Source organism: Schistocerca serialis, chromosome 2 (genome assembly GCF_023864345.2).
Source record: "Schistocerca serialis cubense isolate TAMUIC-IGC-003099 chromosome 2, iqSchSeri2.2, whole genome shotgun sequence".
NCBI classification, from domain to species: domain Eukaryota; kingdom Metazoa; phylum Arthropoda; class Insecta; order Orthoptera; family Acrididae; genus Schistocerca; species Schistocerca serialis.
In genome coordinates, this window is record NC_064639.1 from 844,272,616 (window position 1) to 844,291,085 (window position 18,470).

At 42.9% G+C, this 18,470-nt stretch overlaps 1 protein-coding gene across 1 annotated transcript in view; it reads left to right on the forward strand.

Annotated features, from left to right (window-relative positions):
• Positions 1-3,108: 3,108 nt before the first annotated feature.
• The window catches only part of LOC126456455 (uncharacterized), a 478,332-nt gene continuing 462,970 nt past the window's right edge, over positions 3,109-18,470 (forward strand). Inside the window, exons 1-2 of the mRNA XM_050092205.1 lie at positions 3,109-3,117; positions 13,277-13,498. Of these exons, the coding sequence (XP_049948162.1) occupies positions 3,109-3,117; positions 13,277-13,498 (231 nt within the window). The remainder of the gene's footprint in view (positions 3,118-13,276; positions 13,499-18,470) is intronic.

Below are 18,470 nucleotides of genomic sequence, written 5' to 3' on the forward strand. Positions count from 1 at the left end.
AATCTACATTTCGCATGAGAAATTTGAAGTTTATGGTCTACAGCATCACTGTCACGGATTGGGTAAAGTGGATTTTTTAAACGCTAATGTGTACATCAGGGTGAAATTGGTTAGAACTACTGTATACATCGAAGCTGCAACTGTTTGTTTTGCAGTGGAGCGCAGCTGACGGCAAGGGTGACCATGAGGAGTTGACGACAAGATGTAATGGACGAGCTCACGCTGTGATGGTTGCTTAGTTACAAAGAATTCGCCTACCTGTCTGATCTTGCCCACTGTAGCATGGTCTAGCTAAGTGACCAGTGTGCTGGGGAGAGGGGACAGAAGGGGATGTGTGTGTTGCTGAGAGAAGATTCAAAATGACGGTTGTTTGCGCTGGATGAATTGACAGCATCCGAATTTCTACCACTCAGTCATGGCCAGGGGTGGTGAACACTGGCATACATGTTCTTCCACTACTGCAGCTGCGGCAGTTGTTTTCACCGACCTCTGGGCATTGGCGCTGGCAGTGTACGAGGGGAGAGGCAGGCTACGTGTGGACATCTGGGAGATGAGCGCATGGGATGTGCGAATTTTTTCAGTGATCCCTGGCGTCTAACCATGACAGTTACTGCTATGGATTGGATTTTGGTTTAAGTGTGTCGTGCTTTGTGTTGCTCAACACATGGCAGTGGAATCTGTGTTCACAGGTATTTGTTGTTGTTGCCTCTATCGTTTCACGCAGTAGGCCCTTCCTGTTCCTTCCAGATGTAGCGGAAAGAACCAATTCAGGAATTCTATAGCGCTTTAAAAAAGAAAATACACTTAGCAGACCTGTAGTTCAAAAATCAAATGGCTCTGAGCACTATGGGACTTAACTTCTGAGGTCATCAGTCCCCTAGAACTTAGAACTACTTAAACCTAACTAACCTAAGGACATCACACACATCCATGCCCGAGGCAGGATTCGAACCTGCGACCGCAGTGGTCGCGTGGTTCCAGACTGTAGCGCCTAGAACCGCTCGGCCACTCCGGCCGGAAGACCTGTAGTGGTTGGAAATTCCATAACCGTGATGGTATAAATTCTCGTCGAAATTTGAAATTCCAACTGTCATTTCATACATCACCACTTCCATTTGTGACATCAAATAACAACAGGATTGAATTATTTACTGAAATTTCTAGCCTAGAACATAGCACTATTGTTTATGCACACAAACTGCTGTGCACTGTCGATTTTTTTTTAGTAGTTTTAAGCTCTGTGTGTGTGTGTGTGTGTGTGTGTGTGTGTGTGTGTGTGTGTGTGTGTGTGTGTGCGCGCGCGCGTGCGCGTCAATTTATTTCCCGACAAATTCCGGAAATAAACTATATTCCATACACTACCTTATATCCCTGTAATTGTTTAAATAAACGTATCTAAATTGTTTAAGCAATATTCCATACACTGCAACTGATTTACCACAAACTTATTTAAATAAATAAATAAAGTATATTCCACTATACTCCTACGTTCCTTATATGAAATAAATTGTTTATATAAACAGTATTCCACACGTTGTCTAAATTGTTTAAACAATATTCCACACACTGCAATCGATTCCCTGCCAAATAGCCAATCAGCCTAGACTTTTCCCAAGAATTTCCAGGTGGGGGAGGGGAGTGTTAGCGGTGTGAGGTTTCCAGGAGGAGAAAGGGTTTGTTAATTGATCAATTTATTTAATTCCTCAATCAAATTGATATCAAAAGTGTGCTTGTATCAGCGAGGGGAGTTCCCAGATGGGTGAGGGAGGAGGAGGGAGTTATGTAAGGGATGGGTGGTTTCTCTGAAGGTTATAATCCACTTAACAGATCAATAGGTTACGGACCTGTGAATCAAAAGGATGAGTTATCCCCAGGGGGTCTTAAACCACTTAGCAGAACAATAGGGTAAGGACCTGTCAATCAAAAGGATGAAGTATCTGAAGGGGTCATATTCCACTTAGCACAAGAACAGGTTAAGCACATGTCAGTTCAAAAGAGAACAATAGGTTTGCCCCTGAATGTATCCTTGTCCCCGATATATTCAACCCACAATGTCTGCTAATGATGGTCTTGCATCCCTACTGATAGGAATTAACAGTCTTTGAATGTGGAATGCTAGTTTGAGCTAGACACATGCGACATTCCATCTCCGAAATTGTCAGGGAATTCAATTTCATGAGAACCACAGTGTCAACTCATAAACATGATTGTACTTTATTGTTTGTCAGGATAAATCTACCAAAGGTTTGTGATACGAAGTGACATAACAGAATCTTAATTAATGTTTAAAATATCTGTCAAGCCAAAAGATGAATTCCCTGTCTGGAGCCGTGATTCCATGTTTTAATTATGTAGTATCACATTAAATGCGTCTGGGACGTTTTCTTTTAAGTTTTAAAAGTATTGTCGTAGATGTTAAAAATTCACATTTACAAATTTGCAGGGCTATTTATGTGTGATTATGATTTTTTTGTGGCGCTATGAGAAATTATTTCGTTTTCTTTTCAGTCCGTTTCAAACATGTGTTATATTAAAAAAGCTTTTTGATGTAAATAGTTCTTGTTTAGCTGTTGCCAACAAAGAAACACGTAGATCGCACAGGACCTGACAGAATCAAATGGTGGAAACTCAAGGATAAGAAGCCTACATCATATCCCGAATTACTTTGCCACCAGTTGCTATAGTTGAAGAAAGCTGGGAGGAAATGAAAGAGTCCGCTGACGAAGCTGCACATGCAATTCTTGGGGCAACAAAACCAGGACAACAGGGGATCGATAGAGACACGTGGCTTTGGAATGACACCGCCAAAGACGCGGTACACACAAAGAAACGATTGTATCACGAGTTTCTTGCCAATAAAACACCAGAGCGATGGAATGCATATAGAGCAGCCTGAAGAGACTGAAGAGATGCAAAACAGGTTATAGCAGCAACAAAATCCTCACGTTACGCTGATCTGTACGCAAAACTTGACACACATGAAGGAGAGCGAGACTTATATCGACTTGCTAAAGCAATACATCGCAATTCGGAAGACGTTCATCGGTTATACAGAGTCAATGATGAGACCGGTAATCTGTTAGTTGCCTGGAAGAAGGCCAGAGAACGATGGCGCAGGTACTTCAAGAAGATCTCAAAAAAAGAATTGTCCCATCCACCAATACCCACCGGCCTTGTTGTTGACGGCCCGCAAGGCAAATGGCAATCGAAGAGATCAAGACAGCTTTGAGGAAAATGAAGCCTGGGAAAGCCACCGACCCAGATAACCTTCCAGGAGAGTTATGGTGTTCCCATCATTGGAAGGCAGCATCATTGGAAGGCAGCCGAATGGTTAACAGAACTCTTCAAGAAGATCATTGACGAGGGACAAACACCAACTGATTGGCAATAGAGCACCACTGTGCCTATCTTTAAGAAAAAGGGAGTGCACCAACTAATGTTCAGTTCGACTTCCCTGCCACGCCTTGAAAATCTTTGAGCGTGTTCTGCACCAAAGGATCCGTGAGATCATAGAGATTTCCAGAAACCAAGCTGGTTTTGTGAAGAACTGCGGCACAACTGATGCAGTTCATGCTGCAAAACTCTTAGTCGAGAAACATCATGAGAAAGCCAAGCCGCTGCATCTAGCATTCCTGGATATCGAAAAGGCCTTTGATCGGGTGTCACACAGTCTCATCTGGCTATCAATTTGACAGCAAGATGGGCCAGAGCAGCTTATTAACTTGGTGCAGTTATTTTATGCACAGCCAAGAAGTTATGTCTGTGCAACATCACGACTATCCAAGGACTTCACCACCACAGTTGGTATCCATCAAGGTTCTGCATTATCATCACTTCTGTTCATTCTCTTAATGGATACCGTGACAGCTGACCTGCACGGGCCATTACTATGGAACCTTCTTTATACTGACAACGTTATGCTGGCAGCAGAAAACAAGCTTGATCTGCAGAGCCAAACTGAAAAATGGAGTGACCGGTTGCCGCAACACGGTTTGCGCCTTAATTTGAAGAAAAGCGAGTACATGACATCAGACAGACATGAAATGGGAACCATCTTGATTAATGGTGAAGATCTGACTCGTGTGAGTAAGTTTAAGTACCTCGATTCCACCATCACTGTTGGCGGCCGACTCACCGAAGAGGTCAACACCAGAACTCAGGCAGCCTGTATGAAGTGGCAAACAACAACGGGAGTCACTTGCGACCGCAGGATGAAAGATAATTTAAAATCAAAAATATATCGCACTGTCATCCGACCAGTCGCCTTGTATGGTTGTGAGTGCTGACCGACTACAGTTGAGACAGAACGCTGCCTAAGTGTAATGGAAACTAAGATGCTAAAGTGGACAGCGGGCCTCAGTAAGTTAGATCACGTTTCTAATGACAGCATTAGGAAACAGTTTGGTGTTGCACAGATCCAAGACAAGAAGCGTGAGAGTCGTTTTCGATGGTTTGGGCTTGTTATACAGGCCGGTGATGACTCTACTGCCACGGCAGATTACAAACTTGAAGTCGTCGGCAGAAGACCCAATGGACGACCTAAGCAACGTTGGGCTGATACAATTCATAAAGACCTTAAATGCGTGAACATCCACCCAGAAGCAGACCATGATAGAGCGAAATGGAGACAACGGACCCATGTAGCGGACCCCGCAGGCATGCAGGACAAACGCTTTTTTTAGATGTAGTTGCGGAAAGTGTATTTCATTTACTTTCATTTAATTCATTTAGTAATCAAATTGGTGCACCCCTTTTAATTAATCTTGGATAAATTCATGCACTACATCACATACTAATTTAAATTAATATTTCATTATTGAGAAACCTGAGGTAAGAAGATACCTTTTCTTATTCAAATCAGGAAATACTAAACGCAAGAAAAGTAGAATATAGGTTACAAAATCCCTCTACATACCTGTTACACATATATACTACCCATAGACATCTATAACCTGGGTATCTAATTTTATCTCATAATCTAGTAAATCTGATAAGTAAGTATTGTTATTTGGATAGAAAGAAGTAACGATATATTATATGGAAGGCTCTTGATTACTAGTGGATGGGAAGGTAACTCCGAAATATCCGTCACCTTCAGGGTCTTTCAAAGAGGGACCGACCCTAATTAAAGCAGTTTCTGCCACAGCTGAACTCATCTTCAGCAGACTCCTGGAGGTTAATGGGGAGAAAAAGTTATTAATTATAGGATCTCTAGCTTTCTACAAAACTCAGCTAGTCTAACGAGGACTCAGACTATACCACTGGCAACGTCAATAGCCCAGAACATGTGCAGCATTTCATAGGGTAGATCACAGGATGTATGGAAGGTGGAACTTTCAGTGCGGAAATGAGGAACAAATGTTGATAACGCAATAACACTACTTTTGTTATGTCGCTTCATTGGGTTCTGGATGGTAGTCGTTTTCCAGAATTTGGCAGCTCTGTTCTTATTTTCCCAAAACATATACTGGATCGTCCGGCTTGAACGCATTTTTTTTTCTTTTTACAATCCGTAACTTACTGTAAACCCCACGTCACCATGGAACAGTTGCTCCCGTTAATGTACCCGAGTAACGTCCGTAACGACACTGAACAAGAGAGCAAGAGATCCTAAAGTAGGGGGTCCATTCGTCCCGCTTTTTCCATGGCAGTCCCCTTTTTATCCCAAAATGCCCCGCTGCCCATAAATTGGTTTTACTCTCAAATATCCCGCATTTTTATGATTGCTCTTGGCTAAAGTATTTGTTTGGTTTGCAATGTACTGCGTTCTGCGCAAATATAAACGGTAGAAAGCGTCAATTATACAACTTGCTCTTCAATCTTTATTTATGTTCTGTTAATGTTTTGCACTGTTGGTAGTATAGTACCGATTCATGATGACTGTTTCATAATTCCAAAACGAAAGCGTAATTTTAACAGCAATGTAAAAAATCAGTTTACTTTTACCTCCGGCAGGGGAGAAACTAGAAATTACGTTGCGCTTATCAAACTTTGCTGTTGAAGATCGTGGATAGTCTGACACCGTGAAGAGGTAACCGTACCAGCTGGTCAATTTTTGATATTATATACATTCTAAGACATTAAAAAGAAAAAGAGGAAAACAACGACGAAACATAGCATGTGTGTTTTGAAAATGCAATATTTGATAAATTACCGTGACAGCGCAGCAGAATAATTGTGAAAAGTCACTTGGAATCATCTGAGTGCGTGATGCAAAGGCAAACGTCTATCTTCGTTCAAAATTATCTAGAAAACGTGTGTCCCCTTCTGTCCTTAAGTGCCCTAGATATTTTCCAGAGCTTTTTAAAATAAATTTTTTTAAATAAATTTTTAATAAAAGGTAACTGAATATCCCGGCCTGATGGCGAAATGAAGTTACGCTATTCTCGTTTGATAATCTGTGGATGAGAAGTGGCAGTAACGGTAGCAGCACACATTATTTCGTTTGTGGAACGAAATGGGCCTGTAGAAACTCTGTGACTCTTTATACGCGCGTAAAGGGGTAACCGTATCAGCTGGTCAATTTTTGACATTATATGCATTGTAAGACATTAAAAAGAAAAAAAGGGAAAACAACTCACCACGAATAAATTATCCGAATGGAATGAAAATCGGTTTATGTGATGAAAATGTACAGGTGAACAAACGATCACAATTTCAGAAGAAAATGGATTATTTATTCAAGAGAATGAGCCTCCCAAGTCGATCAAAGGCAGTAACTCGTTGGTTCGTCTCTGGTCCTCACGGAAGCAGTTATTCGGATTGGCGTTGATTGATAGAGTTAATGGATGTCCTCCTGAGGGATATCGTGCCGATTTCTGAGCTGATCGCTGGTCCCTACCCTTAATGTTCCAAACGTTCTCAGTGGACGAGACATTTGGCGACCTTGCTAGCCAAGGGAGGGTTTGGCAAGCACGAAGACAAACAGTAGAAACTCTCGCCACGTGCGAGCTGTTGTTATCTTCCTGAGATTTAAGCTCAGGATGGCTTGCCATGAAGGGTAACAAAACGGGGGCCTATAATATCGTCGACGTACCGATGTGGTGTAAGGTTGCCGCGGACGACAGCCTAAGTGATCCTGCTATGAAAAGGAATGGCACCTCAGGCAATAACTCCTGGTTGTCGGGTCGTACTATGGGTTTCAATTCAGGTTTGTATCCCACCACTGTTCAGTGCGTCATCATACTTATCTTCAGGCTGGATTCTCATTGAATGAACTGTAACTGTCTTGAGTGATGAATCCCGCTTCGAAGTGAGCCCCACCAGTGAAGACGGATCTGTAGACGCCCCTGACAGCAGTGTGGTGCCTGCGTGACTGTCGTCCGCCATGGAGCCGGACAAGCAGGAGTGATGGTCTGCCGTGCCATTTCTTTTCACAGTAGGACCACTTTGGTTGCCATCCACGAAACCCTTACAACACACGGTACTTTACGTCCACTTTCGTAACCCTTCACGGGAAGCCATCCTGAGCTTACATTTCAGCAATATAATGGCCGCCCGCACACTACGAGAGTCTACTGCTTGTCTTCGTGCTTACCAAGCCCTACCTTTGCAAGAAATGGCGACGAATCTGTCACTAATTGAGAACGAACTATGGGCAGAACCATACAAATAGCTCGGTATTTTGACAATTTGAAGCTTTGATTGGACAGAATTTGGCACGATATCCCCCAAAAGAATATCTAACAATTCCATGAATCATGGCCAAGCCGAAGAACTGCTTGCATATGGGACACGGGTGGCCCAACGCCTTATTGACTTGCTCAGTTTGTGAAGCTCTTTATCTTGAATAAACCAACCAGTTTTTCCGTCCCATTCGGATAAGTCTTTCGTTGTAGATAGTCTTATTTTGTCTTTTTTCTTCTTCTTAGAGTGTGTATTCCTGTATGTATGTAATCATAAATAGTAAATAAATTTTACATTTGAAAGTGAATGGTAATTATTTCTTTCCCCTTATCAAGTCCTTTGATCTATGCCACTTCGAGAATTTCATTAACTGTCTAATCTTTCTCATTCACCCCGCACGATAACTAAATTGATTTATTCCGTAATTACCCGTTCTGTGTGAAAAATGAAGGGAGGAAAAGAATCTATTACGACTTCACTCAACATAGCCAGAAGACAAAACAAGTAAACGGCTTCCCTACGTACCGCATAATACGACCTCAAAAACTGAGCAGCAGGAAGTATGAAAGGAAGGACGGAAGACAGATAAATATGTTAAGAGTTTAGCTGCCAGTGGCACTTGTAACACCATTATCGATTGTAGTAGTTTATAAAGTGTTATTATGTGTATGTAACTATAGAGTGATTGCTCTGTACTAGTTAAGATCTTTAATTCTCAGAGGGAAAGTGGAAGTTTATGATGTATATATTGTAAAGATTTAGTAATGTTTAAAAATAATGAAACTTTATAAAATATGTATGCTCGTAAAAGAGAAATTGTACTTTGAATACTGGTCCATACTTAGGGAAATTGTGTTATATAAAGGAAAGGTATAAGGACCCCCGTCCGCTGCGGAAGGGGTAGAGCGTGTGGGAAAAGGTGGGTTTGGCGGTCGATCTTGGCGCAAGAGAGAGAGCACGCTACGCAGTCAGTGGCCAGGAGTTGTACAGTCAACACCATAGGTGCCAAGTGAGGCATTCGAAATCCGATTTATGTTGAAATTGCCTCGGATGTGGCTTCGGCTGTAATGTGGTGCTCTTGTATTATCGAATGGCTCTGAAATGATTAACACGTCGCCAACAAGAAATCTGAAAAGAGCCTTTAAGCTGCAAGAGGTGAGACCAGATAGCTGCCACGTGCTTGCCGCTACTATTGCACGACTGCTCGGCTAACTTAAGGAAATCAGATATGTACTTTAGTGTGGACCAGTACATTTGTGTGTGTTTTTTCAACAACAATTGCAGTGATAAAAATATGTGTTTGAACTTTGAAATTGCCCTGATCACAAAATTTATGCAGGTTCCAATCCTAAACGTGCGAAAGACCGAGTATAAGCAGTGATTTGTTTCTACTTTTCATGTGCCAAAGTTTCAGTAGTTTCAGTGCTAAAGTGTGTAAAAGATGATAGTTAAGCCACCTGTTTCACAGGTGATGAAAGCGGCACATAATTTGAACTTTCATGAAACTTAACTTTGTTGTTACTATTACTAAGAACTTATTTCTGGAGTTTTGTTTCAAAATATTAATGGAGTAAATTGCTATATAGAGTTGAAATATAAACAAATTCAAGAGGGGCTAGAAATTCACATTAGTGTAATGCAATTGTCCCTGACACAGTTACAGAATTTACCTATAGTGTAAATGATAGTTTATGGGCCCCTGCCATATTCTTTCCCACTATGAGAATGTCAAACTAAAGATTTGTTTCTGTTGCTATTAAAAGAAATTTGTGAAAATGCTAATAACGAAGGCATAATAAGTATAGGTGTACGATTATTTAGTTTCATTTGTGGTATGTATGTGTTAGCTGAAATTAGAACTCTTTCCATGCCCAATTTCAGTCCAGTGTGTCTTTAGTAACATCTTAATGTTGAATTAGTACCGAATTAATTAATGATTGCAGGAGTGTCTTTTATTACTATGAGTGAAGTACTATTTAGTTCTCTATGTTTGCTGGTTTGTGTAAAAACCTGTCTACTGCTAACCACTACGTAATTAGTTGGTTCGTTCATTAGTTGTGTGTATCCGTTTCACTGTTTAAAAGGAGGATTAATGGAAGTCTCTTCAGTAATCCATGTTCATTTTTCTTTAATGTTAATGTTCCCACACTATTATGCCTAATTAGGCTGGCAACCGTTTAGTATTTCATTATTTCCTAAATTAAAGTCTTTGAGCTTTCTATTAATTGCCACAGTCACGAAATTCATGTTCGATACCCTCTATCCAGTAGGTAAAAACACAGTCAAATACAAAATTCCTCCAGGAGGGTAACGCTAGTTTTGAGGACGTCATTCTTAGCGCTAACTTGCACCAAATACGATATAAACTATTTCATCTGTGTAGGGTGAAGAGGGAATTTGACAGGGATATTGTTAAAGAAACCGTTCTGACATTGAACTGGCTCGACTTGGGAGGAACAGCACGTAAGCCAAATTTATATGACTAGAAGTAGACTTGAACACCGCTTTTTCTAAAATGTGCACTAGTGTCTGATCATTGTACCACCTAGATCTGTCTAAAACTTGGAAGTCTGTTCTAAAAATTAAATTATTTTACGCTGTTACTGAATGTATCATCAGTACCCAGGACGTTGAGAATGTAATGAATGGAACCTGCATAAAGTTGCCCAGATGCAGATCGTGCAATAGGTGACCAGCCGTCAGGGAGTACTTCATCAACCAACTCAAGGCCTATTTCACTTCCTCTTCACTTTTCTGAGCTGCTAATATAAAAGGCGATCAAAAAGGTTGCGTTCAAAGGCCGTACAATCCAGAATCTGTTGGACAGTCAGGCAAGACTGCTGGGAGCATTGGCGCCGCACCGATACCCAAGGTTGAAGATATCCATTTCATAAAACACCGTGCCGTGCTGCGTGAAGAGCGTAACTGCCTGCTGCACATCCTCGTCCGACAGGAGTCGTCTGCCCTTTTTTAAGGGACCGCAGGCGTGATAATCACATGGGATGAGAGCAGAACTATAGGATGGGTGCTTTAGTGTATTCCATTTGAGTTCTGCTTTACGACATTTTCAAAAATGGTGCAAATGGCTCTGAGCACTATGGGACTTAACATCTGTGGTCATCAGTCCCCTATAACTTATAACTACTTAAACCTAACTAACCTAAGGTCATCACACACATCCATGCCCGAGGCAGGATTCGAACCTGCGACCGTAGCAGTCGCGCGGTTCCGGACTGAGCGCCTAGAACCGCTAGACCACCGCGGCCGGCGACATTTTCAATTTAGGGACGCGCAATATAATGAATCAACACGGAACTTAGCACACCATTCCATAAAAATGGTTTTCGTCAGGCATGGTGGCAAATATACATTCCCCATTGTCCAATGGATGTCTATCGGTGTTTGCCCTTCGGCAGCCAAGAAAAGAGTAACAGCACATTGGTCCTGTTAGGATCCATTTGATAATAACGTCGTCATAGTTCACGTTTCCGCATTTACTGAATGCTCGTCAGAAAGGCAGGTTTGGCACGCTAATTCTTTGCCTACATGTCGATGCTTACACACCTGCATCATGATCGCTTTACGTTGCGCGTATGCTGCAGTAACGCTCTCAGACAGATCTTTTTAATGGAAATACATTTTCGTGGATACATACTGAATCTCAACTTCATCTTCGGTAAGCAGAAGAGCTAAAGTAATTAATTAAAATTTGTGCCAAGGCCGCCACTTGAACCTATGTCGCCTGCTTACGAGGCAGGTTTGTTATCCACTACACCACCCTGCGATACTGACTATCTAAGAAGGGTAAAATCAAGACAGGCTGAGGTGTGAATTCAAGGCGGCCTCTGTGGCCGAGCAGTTCTAGGCGCTTCAGTTCGGAACCGCGCTGCTGCTACAGTTGCAGGTTCGAATCCTGCCTCGGGCATGGCTGTGTGTGATGTCCTTAGGTTGGTTAGGTTTAAGTAGTTCTAAGTGTAGGGGACTGATGACCTCCGATGTTAAGTCCCATAGTGCTTAGAGCCATTTTTTTGTGAATTCAAGTTTGTGTTAGGGCACTGGAATCAGTAGTTCTTGTAGCTATGTAGCTATGCTAGGATTATGTAGTGGATAACACATGTGGCTAGTAAGCAAGAGAACCAGTTTCAAGCCACAACCTTGGCACGTATTTTAATTTATTACTTCAGCTTGTAATCTTACGGACGGCTCTGCTCCATCAAATAACGATTCAAAGGAAAAAATAAGGAAAGCGTGTAAGGAAACAGAAATGGAAAAAAGAGAGGGGAGGATTTAGGGGGGGGGGGGAGGGTATTGGGAAAAAACGAGAAAAACAGATAGAAGTGGAAAGACAAAATTGAAAGGAAGAAGGATAGTGGGAAAGTAGATGGACTGGATGAAAAGTATTAGCAGCACTACCGCAACATGAAGGATTTACGTCACATCCTATTCCCGTTGTCTGCAGCTGACAGCATAAGGTCAGTTGAAACAATGCAGTGGCCGCGACGGCTGTGTTTGAGTCAGTTGGTGTGTGTACTGTCCGAAAGAGTGGGAGACCAGTTGAAACGCCCCAACAGTACGTTTAGGAAACACGAACAACGTGCTGGATCAAGTTTTAAGTGGACACGGTAGGAGCACACCACAGTGTTCCTTCTGGCACTACATTCCATTATCTTTCATGACAATGGACGATGCCACACGGCGGACCCCGTGCAGGAGCTCCTGTATACGTGGCTGTGGGAGATGCTGGAACATACATCATATTCACCCGATTTGAGTCAGTGCCATTACAATCTGTTCGCCAAAATAAAGGATACCTCTTCGTGGCACGTGCTACAGCGCAAGAGGAGATACCATGTGTGCCATAGGGCGGCCCTTGCAAGACATTGACAGAGATGGACATCTTCTATATCGGTCAAGGAATGTGATTCGAAATGCGGCACGATTACATTGAGGGCGTGAGATGCGATGAATGTCTGTCAATAAAGTCTAGTACGAAATATAACCGAGTTCCCACTACTTCTATCCAACCCATGTATAAGGACAGGAAAAGGAAATAAAGAGGAAAATGGAATAATATAAAGCGGAATGAGAAGGGAGGCAGAATGGTTGGGGGGGGGGGGGAATAAAAGCAGAATGTGGAAAGGAAAATAGGGGAAAGGGAAAATAAGGAATAAAGGAAAGTAGGAAAAAGAAAATGTAAGTGGGTAAAAAATGAAAGGAAATAAGGAAGAGCGACAATGTGAAAGTGTTATGTGAAATAAATAGAATGGGAAAGAAATGAAGAGAACATGAATGAGAAAATGGTATAGGGAGGAATGCAAAACAGAAAGAAACAGAGCACACCAAAGGAAAAAGGTAAGAGAATAGAGTAAGGAGGCGGAAAGAAAACGAATAAGACGAAATTAGGGAAGGAAGTAAAAGAAGAGAGATACGAAAATAGGTAATAAGGCTATAGATATAGCGTCAACTTTGAGCAGTGCTTCGATGCAGTGGTCATTTCGATCTCGTTACTCTGGGACATGAATTTTCTGTCCTATTTCGTCGCTTTGGCTGCATCTCGCGAGGTACAATGTTTGTTTGTGTGTGTGTGTGTGTGTGTGTGATGTGTGTGTCTCTGCGTGTGTGTGTGACACTGTGGAACGGGCTGTTGCAGGCGGACATCGGGCCGAGCAGCACGAGCGACGATGAGACGATGGGTCCGCGGCGCGGCGGTCGTCTGCTGAGCGGGGGCGGCGGGGGCGTGCCGGCTCCGCCGTACAGCAAGCAGGACATCCGCGAGCAGTACTGCATCACCAGCAAGCAGCTGGACGTGTTCGAGCGCCACCGCGCCTCCTCCGGCGGCGACTGGCTGCTCGGCTGCCTCTCCTCCTACCAGGTTCGTCTCACCTCACCACGCAATGCATGCTGGACACCTATAGCACGATTAAAATTACTTTATAGTTCACGCTCCACTAACTGCAGCTTGTTTCCTCCAATCACAGCGCTCAGCGTCAAGCCTGAATCTTTCGCTGTTGCCAAACTGCCTCAACAATTAGTTCACTTCCAATTACTAGTCCGGCATTCTTTCTTGACGTGTCTGGATCTCGAATGCTGGGTCTGTCTCTTTTATTTTACAGTTCATCACAGATGATAACCGCACCAAAACAATACACACACACACACACACAAACCAACAATGGTAACTAAATGCACACGTTTCATACACAGTATTAACCAAACACTACTGGATCCTTCCACACAAGACGTGATTTAGTTTTTAATTTGTACAGTTACTATAATCATAGAGATTGGCTTCATTAAATACGCTCCGCATGACATTGAGTGAATCAGAATTTTTGAAGGCTGCAGTTAATCATTGCGACTGGCATGCCAGAGTCTTAAATACAACAGCTTTAGGTTCAAATGGCTCTGAGCACTATGGGACTTAACATCTATGGTCATCAGTCCCCTAGAACTTAGAACTAATTAAACCTAAGTAACCTAAGGACATCACACATATCCATGCCCGAGGCAGGATTCGAACCTGCGACCGTAGCAGTCGCGCGGCTCCGGACTGAGCGCCTAGAACCGCTAGACCACCGCGGCCGGCAACAGCTTTAGGAAGTAGGTATAATGGCATAGAGTAGTGGTTAGCATACAAGACATACGTGTAGAAGAAATCTGGTCCGAATCTTGTCAAATCTAATCAAAAGACTTTGACTATCATTTTTCTTCAGTTAATTCCCATAAATGTAATTTTTTTCTTTCTAGTACTTTGCCATGTCATTTTCATCATCATATTAACTTTTTATTTGCTCATATTTTTCTTCCTATCGTTCTTTTTTCGTTTGGAATCAGCTTGTGTTATCTATAATCTGCATCCAGATGCCAACAAGAATTGCTCATCGATTGGTAATGCTGCAGCCCGTGCCGCCAGCGTGAGAGTAATTGGAGGTAATCAGTGACGGCGAGAAATTACAGTTCGCTTTCACCGCCAGGACTGAAGTATTGCTGCCGAAGCTGGCCAATGTTGCTCAGCCTCAGCGTTTGTGCAGTCGCCCGCCTTGTTGGGGTGTCGCCTATAACCGAGTGGTGGACGGTAACGGATGTGGCAACACTGCAGTTGCAAGTGAGAGACGTCAACTGTCAACTAATTTTAATCAGACTATAGTGATTGTCCTCAACACTGGCTTGATACTGCGCCAAGGGAGCGCTCCTTTCCTCAGAGTGAGCAGCAGTCCCGTATTTATGTCTGTTAAGTGATTTACATCAACAAACGTTTTAACCAGCCTGTCCCACGGAGCATCTTGATTGAATATCTCTCCACCAAAGGCCACTTTATAGAGTACGATCTGATCTGACATACTGCCGTCGATGGTTCAGATAAGTACACGCTGATACCGTGTAACCACCACTAGCCTTGATAATGGCCTGTGTTCGGCGAGGAAGAGAGTCCATAAGATTCTTCAGGTACGATTTATCAAACAGAAATCGGTCATTGATGATCAGATCCTATAGAGTTTCCAAATTTCGGGAATATTGATTGCTTCGTTTCAGTCACGTTCATAGACTTTGACGATACGCTACAGGAATTTCACTGAAAAGTGTTTCAAATAATTTTTCCATTCTTTTATCGATTTTTTCATTCATTCATCAGACATACTATTAGTAGACGAATAAGTTTAACTTTATTTCGCTATACGTAGTAAACATTCGCATCGTAATATTTTACCGACGTGGATAGATAAGTGGAAGACCAAAATACAAAATAAAAATAATAATCAGGTTTTGAATATGGAATACAAAAGTGTGAAGGCGCGATTCACTGAGTGACAGGATGCCTTAGAGTTCGTTCAACCGGAATAGTATCTGTGCAGCCCTGTAAATACGGAAGTTATCTTGGAAAGGGGAGCGTCATGAATGTGTGGATGAAATGATGACAGTTGGTTCAAATGGCTCTGAGCACTATGGGACGTAACAGTTGAGGCCATCAATCCCCTAGACTTATAACTACTTAAACCTAACTAACCTAAGGACATCACACACATCCATGCCGGAGGCAGGATTCGAACCTGCCACCGTAGCAGCAGCGCGGTTCCGGACTGAAGCACCTAGAACCGCTCGGCCACAGCGGCCGGCTGGTGACAGTTGGTCACCGAAAATAGCGATATACATAATGTGCTTCATGTTCACAGTGTCCGCCTCCATAGCTAACGAGGAGAACACGGGAGGTACCATAACCCCAGTTCCCAGAGGTTAGTGGAAGAGGAATCAAAATAAACGAACACGTGTTTCGGCTTCTCTGTTGACACTCGCCCATTTCTAAGAAATCGACCGTCAAAGTTTCGACGTCATTTAGATGTAGTTTAGTGAGCAATAAGCTCAGCCCATTTGGTGGCACAGTGGCTAGTTCTGGGTTTCAAAATAAGTGTCATACACTATGTGATCAATAGTTTCCGGACACCTGGCTGAAAATGACTTACAAGTTCGTGACGCCCTCCATCTGTAATGCTGGAATTCAGTATGGTGTTGGCCCACCCTTGGCCTTAATGACAGCTTCCACTTTCGCAGGCATACGCTCAATCATGTGCTGGAAAGTTTATTGGGGAATGGCTGCCCTGAGGAGATGTATCGATGTCGAGGCCTGGCGCGAAGTCTGCATTCCAGAACATCCAAAAGGTGTTCTATAGGATTCACGTCATGACTCTGTGCAGGCCAGTCCATTACAGGGAATTTATCGTCGTGTAACCACTCCGCCACAGGCCGTGCATTATGAACAGGTGCTCGATCGTGTTGAAAGAGGCAATCACCATCCCCGAAGTGCTCTTCAACAGTGGGGAGCAATAAGGTGCTTAAAACATCAATGTAGGCCTGTGCTGTGATAGTGCCACGCAAAACAACAAGTGGTGCAAGCTCCCTCTATGAAAAACACGACCACACCATAACACCACCGCCTCCGAATTTCACTGCTGGCGCTACACACGATGGCAGATGACGTTCACCGGGCATTGTGTTTCGTCACTCCATACAACGTTTTTCCACTGTTCAATCGTCCCATGTTTACGCTATTTACACCAAGCGAGGAGTCGTTTGGCATTTACTGGCGTGATGTGTGGACTATGAGCAGCCACTCGACCATGAAATCCAAGTTTTCTCGCCTCCCGCCTAACTATCACAGTACTTGCACTGGATCCTGATGCAGTTTGGAATTCCTGTGAGATGGTCTGGATAGATGTCTGCCTATTACACATTACGAACCTCTTCAACTGTCGGCGGTTCGTGTCAGTCAACAGACAAGGTCGGCCTGTACGCTTTTGCGCTGTACATGTCCCTTCACGTTTCCACTTCACTATCACATCGGAAGCAGTGGACCTAGGGATGTTTAGGAGTGTGTAAATCTCGCATACAGATGTATGACACAAGTGACACCCACTCACCCCCGAAGACCGTGAGTTTCGCGGAGCACCACATTCTGCTCTCTCACGACGTATAATGACTACTGAAGTCGCTGATATGGAGTACCTGGCAGGAGGTCGCCGCACAATGCACATGATATGAAAAACGTATGTTTTTGGGGGTGTCCGGATACATTTGATCACATAGTGTTTATTGATTACGTAATATATGTGTATAATATTTTCAAGGGTTACAATCTTTCTAAATTTTCATATTCTTGTATTCCATTTTTATATCAGTTCTCAGCTCTTACATTATATTTTCATGTTTATTGTTCAGGAAGATTTTTTGCTTTCCCTTGGATTATGTCGATCGTGGAAACACTTGAAACGTAGAATTTTGGAACACCACGAGCACTGCGCGAAGGCAGGTTTACCCCAGCGACATTTCTTCGTAGGAATCTGACTCGGGAAAGAGCCGCCATTCACACTGCTGAAGATTCCACGCATTGGCAATAATACTGCGGCAAACCACGAGTGACGGATCGCTTTCCAGAAAAGCGGCTCTTGCAATTGATTAGGAAATGCGATGATGTTGTTGTGGTCTTCAGTCCTGAGACTGGTTTGATGCAGCTCTCCATGCTACTCTTTCCGGTGCAGGCTTCTTCATCTCCCAGTACCTACTGCAGCCTACATCCTTCTGAATCTGTTTAGTGTATTCATCTCTTGGTCTCCCTCTACGACTTTTACCCTCCACGCTGCCCTCCAGTACTATATTGGTGATCCCTTGATGCCTCAGAACATGTCCTAGCAACCGATCCCTTCTTCTAGTTAAGTTGTGCCACAATCTCCTCTTCTCCCCAATTCTCTTCAATACGTCCTCATTAGTTAGGTGATCTATCCATCTAATCTTCAGCATTCTTCAGTAGCACCACATTTCGAATGCTTCTGTTCTCTTCTTGTCTAAACTATTTATCATCCATGTTTCACTTCCATACATGGCTACACTCCATACAAATACTTTCAGAAACGACTAGCTGACACTTAAATCAATCCTCGATGTTAACAAACTGAATGCGATACGCTACAGGAATTTCACTGAAAAGTATTTCAAATAATTTTTCCATTCTTTTATCGATTTTTTCATTCATTCATCAGACATACTATTACACTGCTGGCCAGTAAAATTGCAACACCAAGAAGAAATACAGATGATAAACGGGTATTCATTGGACAACTATATTATACTAGAATTGACATGTGATTACATTTTCACGCTATTTGGGTGCATAGATCCTGAGAAATCAGTACGCAGAACAACTGGCCGTAATAACGGCCTTGATATGCCTGGGCAATGGGTCATCAGTGTTTGGATGGCGTCTACAGGTACAGCTGCCCATGCAGCTTCAACACGATACCACTGTTCATCAAGAGTAGTAACAGGGTATTGTGACGAGCCAGTTGCTCGGCCAC